Source organism: Abramis brama (genome assembly GCF_963993115.1).
Source record: "Abramis brama genome assembly, chromosome: 19".
Classification (NCBI taxonomy): domain Eukaryota; kingdom Metazoa; phylum Chordata; class Actinopteri; order Cypriniformes; family Leuciscidae; genus Abramis; species Abramis brama.
This window is the reverse complement of record NC_139981.1, coordinates 26,023,566-26,030,451: the sequence shown is the minus strand read 5'-3', so window position 1 is coordinate 26,030,451 and position 6,886 is coordinate 26,023,566. Positions and strand designations below refer to the sequence as shown.

The following is a 6,886-nucleotide window of genomic DNA, read 5'->3' as shown; positions in this document are numbered from 1 at the left end:
GTACATTTTCAAAACTCTTAGTGCTAATATCACAACAGATCATCAAAAGTGCACTTTTTTCAAACATTTCCTCATGTTTTCAATTGTGTAAGTACAATACAAAATCACAAAGTATCCTTTTCACAACACAAAATAAGTGTTTCATCTACATAAATGTTTCATTCACAGTAACTGCCTTTCATAAAGCTCTTACTATCAAACTTTTGATTTGCATCTCTTCTTGTTCAGTTTAATACATCTGTCTATTATTTAATCCAACTGAGCACACAAGCAACATAACTTACCAGTTTTGGAAATGTTGTTTTGAATTTATTGCACTAGTGTGTAAGACTATGTTGTAGTGTGTATGATTTTGTGGGCTTGTGTGTCCTGTCTGAGGGCAAAGTTTGGTTTTTCATCAAGAGTGAATGGTTTTGAGTGTAGAGCTTCATTTTGACCTGAAAATAGGATGTTTGGGGAATTGGGTGAGACGTTATGGATTTGAGTTTACAGTTTTGAGAATACGAGGCATAGTTTCAAGAAATGTGTTTAAGCAATCGAGAAAAACTGTAATGTTTTTTAAATTTTCAGTGTCTGTGTGAGTGCAAGCTGTTGTAGCTCCGCCCCCTGTGCCGGGAGCAGCAGCTCATTTGCATTTAAAGGGATTGACACAAAAACGGTGCGTTTTTGCTCACCCTCAAAAAGTGACAACTTTATTATGCTATATAAAAATATCTGTGGGGTATTTTGAGCTAAAACTTCACATACACACTCTGGGGACATGTGAAAAGGGCATTATACCACCCCTTATAAAGATAGTCAGGTAAAATGTATGGGTTCCAGCGCATGTAGAGATTAGGGGAAATGAGATGGCAGATATAAAGAATTGCCCACACAAAATGCAAAATGCCTCACATCTCTTGCAAAATGAAGCACTGCATTCAAAATATCACAAACACATCTCAAATGCAAACATTTGTCTTGCATTGCAAACACCTTTGCCATAATATTATATTTTTGGATATATCACTCTGTTATTCAAAACCTAAAGCTCTTCTTTCATGAGCTCCTATGTACATTTCTGTACAAACTTGAAAGTAATTGGCAGAGAGATGTTGAAAAATTAATGGTAAACACGAAAGGAGGAAGAGGAATCAGTGGAGCACATAATCTTGACTTGTAGGAGATATAATGAGGAATAAACTGAGGAAGGGTGCAGAAGTTCACGTTGAAAGGTTACTGAACATGAAAGATAGGGCACAGATCAGAGTACTAATGACTTTTCTAAGAGAATCAGGGTTTTCAATAGCATTTGAAGGTGAGGAATGTATTATAATATTAGTAGTAGCCTAGTATATAGCAGCTAGTTATTTTTTTGGTGTGTGTGTGTGAGAGAGAGAGAGAGAGAGAGAGAGAGTGTGTGTGTGTGTGTGTCTGTCTGTAAGAGAGTGAGTGAGTGAGTAAATATGCGTGTATTAGCGGGGAAGAAAGGGTAAGGATAATAGATTTTAAACCTGTTATCTAAACCACACTCCGGAGCAGAAGGTGGCGGTAATGCACCAACTAGCTTGATGCCAACTGCTGTAAAACAAGAAAGAAGAAGAAGTCGTCATTTCCGCCTGGGTCCATTCACTGTCGGGCATAGCGAGCAGGTGGTGGGACACGATCCTGTCTGCGGTGACTCACATTATTATCAACAAAAATGTACTATAGAGTCAGCGGAGTCACTGGGAAATTAACGCGAGCCACAGCCGATTCTGCTTATAGTCCACAGGTAAGTCAAACATTCCGCTGTTGTTTTATGAGAAGCGAGAAGTCTGGTATGACCTTCACAGGAAGCGCTTCACAGTCATTGCGCAAGTCTCTCTTCATTGTAACTTACTGATAAACTGTCATCTTCGCTCGATCCTCTGTCAAAGTTGCCTTCTTAAGTAACGCTGTCTACGTTTATCATTAACGTCAATGGATCCGAGTAATTAAAGACGGACACTGGAGCTGCAGTGGTGGATACCACTGGATCTGGATCCTTTGCAGCTTCGCAGAATGTTGTAGTCCCTTGTCACACGATTCCTTTGAGTTTTTGAAAGCCAGCTGTTGAGAGGGTGCATACCTGTTTTAGTATAAACAGATCTTAAGTGTACTTGTACTAAATAATTAGAAGAAGTTAAATAGTAGTCGTTAAGGTCTATTTGCTTGATGTCAAAGACAGCTGTAGAATTCAAAGATCCATTTCTTTCTACTTGCAAGCTTTCTCTTTTAAAACTAAGGTTAGATATGCACTTTGTCTATTTGACTTGTTACTTGCATCAAAAAATAGTTTGCTAAAATGAAAATACTGTTAATGATAATTATTTTCTCACCCACATGTCTTTCGTTATTTTTTCATGTAACAGAAAAGGAGACCTTTTGAAGAATCTTCCTGAATCTACTTTTCTTTCTGCAACAATTTATAGTGACAGCATCTGTAAAGTTACAAAACACCATTAGTATATTGAGTAGCCATGATGGTGCACTAATTGATTTGGTGTTGGATGTTTGATCTTAATTAGTCTATCTAGGTTCAAAAGATTGTTTTATGTGCTGCAGACCTAAACAACAAACAAACTTCATGTCATTGTTTTTGTTCTGTAAGGGGCTGAAGCCCACGGTGCCTGCTCAAGTTCCTCAGATGGTCTTTGCTTCACCAACCAAGGTTGTTTCAGAGACTGGGTCATTGGCACACTACATGGGAGTAAACAATGTCCCTGAGCTGCAGAAGATTTTCCAGGTATGACACTGACTGACATTTTCATTCTTCTGTCTGTAACTGTTTAGAGAGTTAAACTGTTTGGAGTGATCATTACAAAAACTATGTGTGCAGCATCTGTTACTGAAATACTTTCACTTTGTTACACTTTTGATCAGCTCTGTAATGTTTTGTATATTAAATTAACAATAATATCAGTCTTGATTATCTAAAAAATGTGAAATTAAATGTTTTAAAACATTTGAAATGTTAGAAAGTAATGGGTAGTATGACAAATATATTATGTTGTCAGTAATTGTATATAGTGGTAACGGTGTATTTTTACCAATTTAGTTCTTTTTGTTGAGTCCATGTGCAAATTATTATTATTATTTTTTCATTACCCAGTGATTTAGGGCATACTACTCTCACTAGGAACGGTTGCCTTGTACTGTGTCCAAGCACAATTGTCCCCACTCCCCCACTGGCCTGCACTCACATTGCACTTTAGCATTGCGTGCCTGAGCAAGCTTGCGCCATTACAATGCAACTTTTTGAAGAAACATGCTCTCACTAATAGATTGCCTAATAGATTTATCACTTATGCAGTGCAGCGATTTTCACTTAAACATGCACGTATCAGAAGATTATTACGGAGGCAACTGACGTTGAGGGAGGAATTTGCATCTTGAGACATGAAAACAAGTTAAGTAAAAATATAACAAGCTATGGATATTGAATGGCTTTCCTCAGGTAAATGTAATGTAGTTTGCAAACAGTTTTATAGACATCTTTATGTGTGGAGCTTATAATATGACAAAATGATTTGAAAAAATACAGATTCAAGTTTTCAAGATGAAGAAATTCGGAACTTCAAATTCAGTTTTCTAAAATTCAAACTCAAAAATTCAGATCTTACAGAAAGTAGGTCACAGGTCATCCACAGGGAAGAGTAAAGGATCTCAGATAAGTCGAACAGAGCATTTTGGCTGCACTGCAGTAGTTTTCTGCCACAAACGCGGTGGTGGTTCAAGAGAATCCGTGTATCTTTCGTTCAGTCGTTTTTTTTATTTAATATTAAGAGTAGAAAAATGAGAAAACAGCTTGAGTATTAGATTTCTAATATTCTAGTAATAATAGTCCGCTGCAGCAGTTGCACGGAGCTTACAAAACTTAACGCGTGTATTGCAACTATAGGCTACATTTAATTTTCTCATCAAACAATTAGACTAACGAATGGCTCGGTACAACAGAAGAGCCTAGAAAGGGCTTTTTCTCTGTGTAGACCAGCAGTTGGTCTGAATTTGCTATAACCTATAGCCTATTTTCCGGACTGTATAGGCTAAGTCACGTTTTATCATGAAACACGCTGTGATTTATTCCAAAGTGACTCAGGCATATATAATGCATTTAACGTTAAATAATTTAAATGTTGACTTTCAAGAGTAGGCGCGCCAAGAAGGCTATTCTCTGTATTTTGGTTCATTTTTGGTGAGCGCCAGAAAGATCTAAAGAGACCGAGATGCGCTAAAGCAGCACATCATGTTGTTTTATTTATTTTTCAATGGCATGATATTTTGTAGTCATTTTGAATGTACACAAATAAAAATATACATTTTACTGTTTCGAATGATGTCATACTAAAGTCGAGTCCCAAAATACACATATAGGCTAAATCAGCGTCTTCACAGCAAGGGAAATGTTTGGAATAACAAGACTGTGTGCGGCACAGCTTGCCCTTTATATTGTACAACAGACCAATTAAATTAGTCAGAATAACATTTTATATGTTTGGTTGACTGTGTTTTATTTTGATAATGAACAGTCTGCGATATGAAGCAAGCAACGCCAGAACTGATACTATGTTGTGTGAGAGCGCGATGCGCCTGCGCCATCACTTGGATTTGTTCCACTGCTGGTAAATAAATGAATTTTTTTCATGGGGTGCCGTCCCGCCGGCGGGACGCTTAGGGTTTAAGGGGTTAATACTCTGTTATTTATAGTCATACAGATAATATGACATCATTCGAAACAGTAAAATGTATATTTTTATTTGTGTACATTCAAAATGACTACAAAATATCATGCCATTGAAAAATAAATAAAACAATATGATGCGCTGCTTTAGCGCATCTCGGTCTCTTTAGATCTTTCTGGCGCTCACCAAAAATGAACCAAAATACAGAGAATAGCCTTCTTGACGCGCCTACTTTTGAAAGTCAACATTTAGATTATTTAACGTTAAATGCATTATATATGCCTGAGTCACTTTGGAATAAATCACAGCGTGTTTCATGATAAAACGTGATTTAGCTTATACAGTCCGGAAAATAGGCTATAGGTTATAGCAAATTCAGACCAACTGCTGGTCTACACAGAGAAAAAGCCCTTTCTAGGCTCTTCTGTTGTACCGAGCCATTCATTAGTCTAGTTGTTTGATGAGAAAATTAAATGTAGCCTATAGTTGCAATACACGCTTTAAGTTTTGTAAGCTCCGTGCAACTGCTGCAGCGGACTATTATTACTAGAATATTAGAAATCTAATACTCAAGCTGTTTTCTCATTTTTCTACTCTTAATATTAAATAAAAAAAACGACTGAACGAAAGATACACGGATTCTCTTGAACCACCACCGCGTTTGCGGCAGAAAACTACTGCAGTGCAGCCAAAATGCTCTGTTTGACTTATCTGAGATCCTTTACTCTTCCCTGTGGATGACCTGTGACCTACTTTCTGTAAGATCTGGAATTTTTGAGTTAGAATTTTTGAGATTGAATTTTAGAAAACTGAATTTGAAGTTCCGAATTTCTTCATCTTGAAAACTTGAATCTGTATTTTTTTTTAACTGAATATTTGCAGTATAAGAATTCAGAACAAAAAAACTAGCTGTTTGAAAATACATTTCTATAAAATTCAGCCATAAAAACATTTCAATTTGTTAAATTTCAAATGTTCAATATTCGTTTAAAAAAAATCAAATTCAGAACTATTTAAACTACCACCTAAAATTCTATTTTGTTAGGTTACACTTGCAAATAATTCAAATCATTTTTGTCATATTATAAGCTCCATATTTATGTGGATGAAACACTGTTTGAGTTCAGTTGTAATGTTTCTTTCAACATACCTTCTTATTGTCAACCCAGCCCTAGTGTGAATCATTTTCCAACACCTGAGTCTGGATCTGGGTTTCTGTACTTGTTCTTGTTCTGCCAACAAAAATTATTATTGTAGAATTGAATTAACTGCAAATAGTTAACTTCCATTGTGCAAATTTAAACTGATTGTATTTAGTATTGCATTTCTAAATTGAATGAGCAAAAATACTTGTGTGTGTATTAAACTATATGACCTGTTACAGAAAACTGATGGAGCACCGGTTCACCTGAAACGTGGAGTCATGGACAAAATGCTGTATAGGACCACAATGGGCTTGACAATTGGTGGCGCCCTCTACTGTTTAATGGCCCTCTATATTGCTGCCCAGCCCCGAAAACCACAGTGACCCCCCCCCCCCCCCCCCCCCCACGCTTGTGCCCTGTATAGTTCAATATTAGAATTATTATGGTTGGACTGATGACATGGACTTTTGTCATTTTGCTCTCAAAGAGTCACATAATTGTTTATGATGCTATTTCACTTCTGTAAAACTGCTCTTATTTACTCCAATGTTTTTATTTCACTGATTTTGCAAGTACATCTTGATCATTTTGAGAAGCAGCCTCCTAACTAATTGAACCAACTGTCTGAAGAATTCATTGAGTTTGAGATTGTACTTCATTGGATATATACATTTATCAAATCAAATCAAGTATATTTGTATAGCGCTTTTCACAATACAGATTGTATCAAAGCAGCTTCACAGTATTAAATTAAAATAAAATAATACAACAAGGTTTGTTTCTAGTGGAATTTATTGATTGATAAAATAAAATTAAATATCCCCAAAATATCCCCAACTGAGCAAGCCAAAGGCAACAGTGGCAAGGAACCGAAAAAACTCCATCAAGTGACCTAATGGTGTCCTAAAACTCCATCAGGTGACCTAATGGAGAAAAAAAAAAAACCTTGGGAGAACCCAGGCTCAGTCGGGGCCAGTTCTCCTCTGGCATTTATGAACTAGAGGCCGGATTGTAGTTTGAACTGTAAGATTAAAAATATTATATGAATGCCTGGCCGAA

The 6,886-nt window shown here is 36.5% G+C and overlaps 1 protein-coding gene across 1 annotated transcript; it reads left to right on the top strand.

Annotated features, from left to right (window-relative positions):
- The first annotated feature begins 1,594 nt into the window (after positions 1 to 1,594).
- Positions 1,595 to 6,603, top strand: LOC311069721 (cytochrome c oxidase subunit 7A2-like, mitochondrial). The gene is made up of 3 exons (XM_084093103.1): positions 1,595 to 1,753; positions 2,612 to 2,746; positions 6,067 to 6,603. The coding sequence occupies exons 1-3, from the start codon at positions 1,682 to 1,684 to the stop codon at positions 6,208 to 6,210; spliced, it is 351 nt and encodes a 116-aa protein (XP_083949229.1). The 5' UTR covers positions 1,595 to 1,681; the 3' UTR covers positions 6,211 to 6,603.
- The last annotated feature ends 283 nt before the right edge of the window (positions 6,604 to 6,886 follow it).

Excerpts from the sequence above, each read along its gene's own strand:
- LOC311069721 (XM_084093103.1), top strand. The coding sequence starts at position 1,682 with ATGTACTATAGAGTCAGCGGAGTCACTGGGAAATTAACGCGAGCCACA. Across the intron at positions 1,754-2,611 it reads ATTCTGCTTATAGTCCACAG|GGGCTGAAGCCCACGGTGCC; the intron begins GTAAGTCAAACA and ends TTGTTCTGTAAG. Across the intron at positions 2,747-6,066 it reads AGCTGCAGAAGATTTTCCAG|AAAACTGATGGAGCACCGGT; the intron begins GTATGACACTGA and ends GACCTGTTACAG.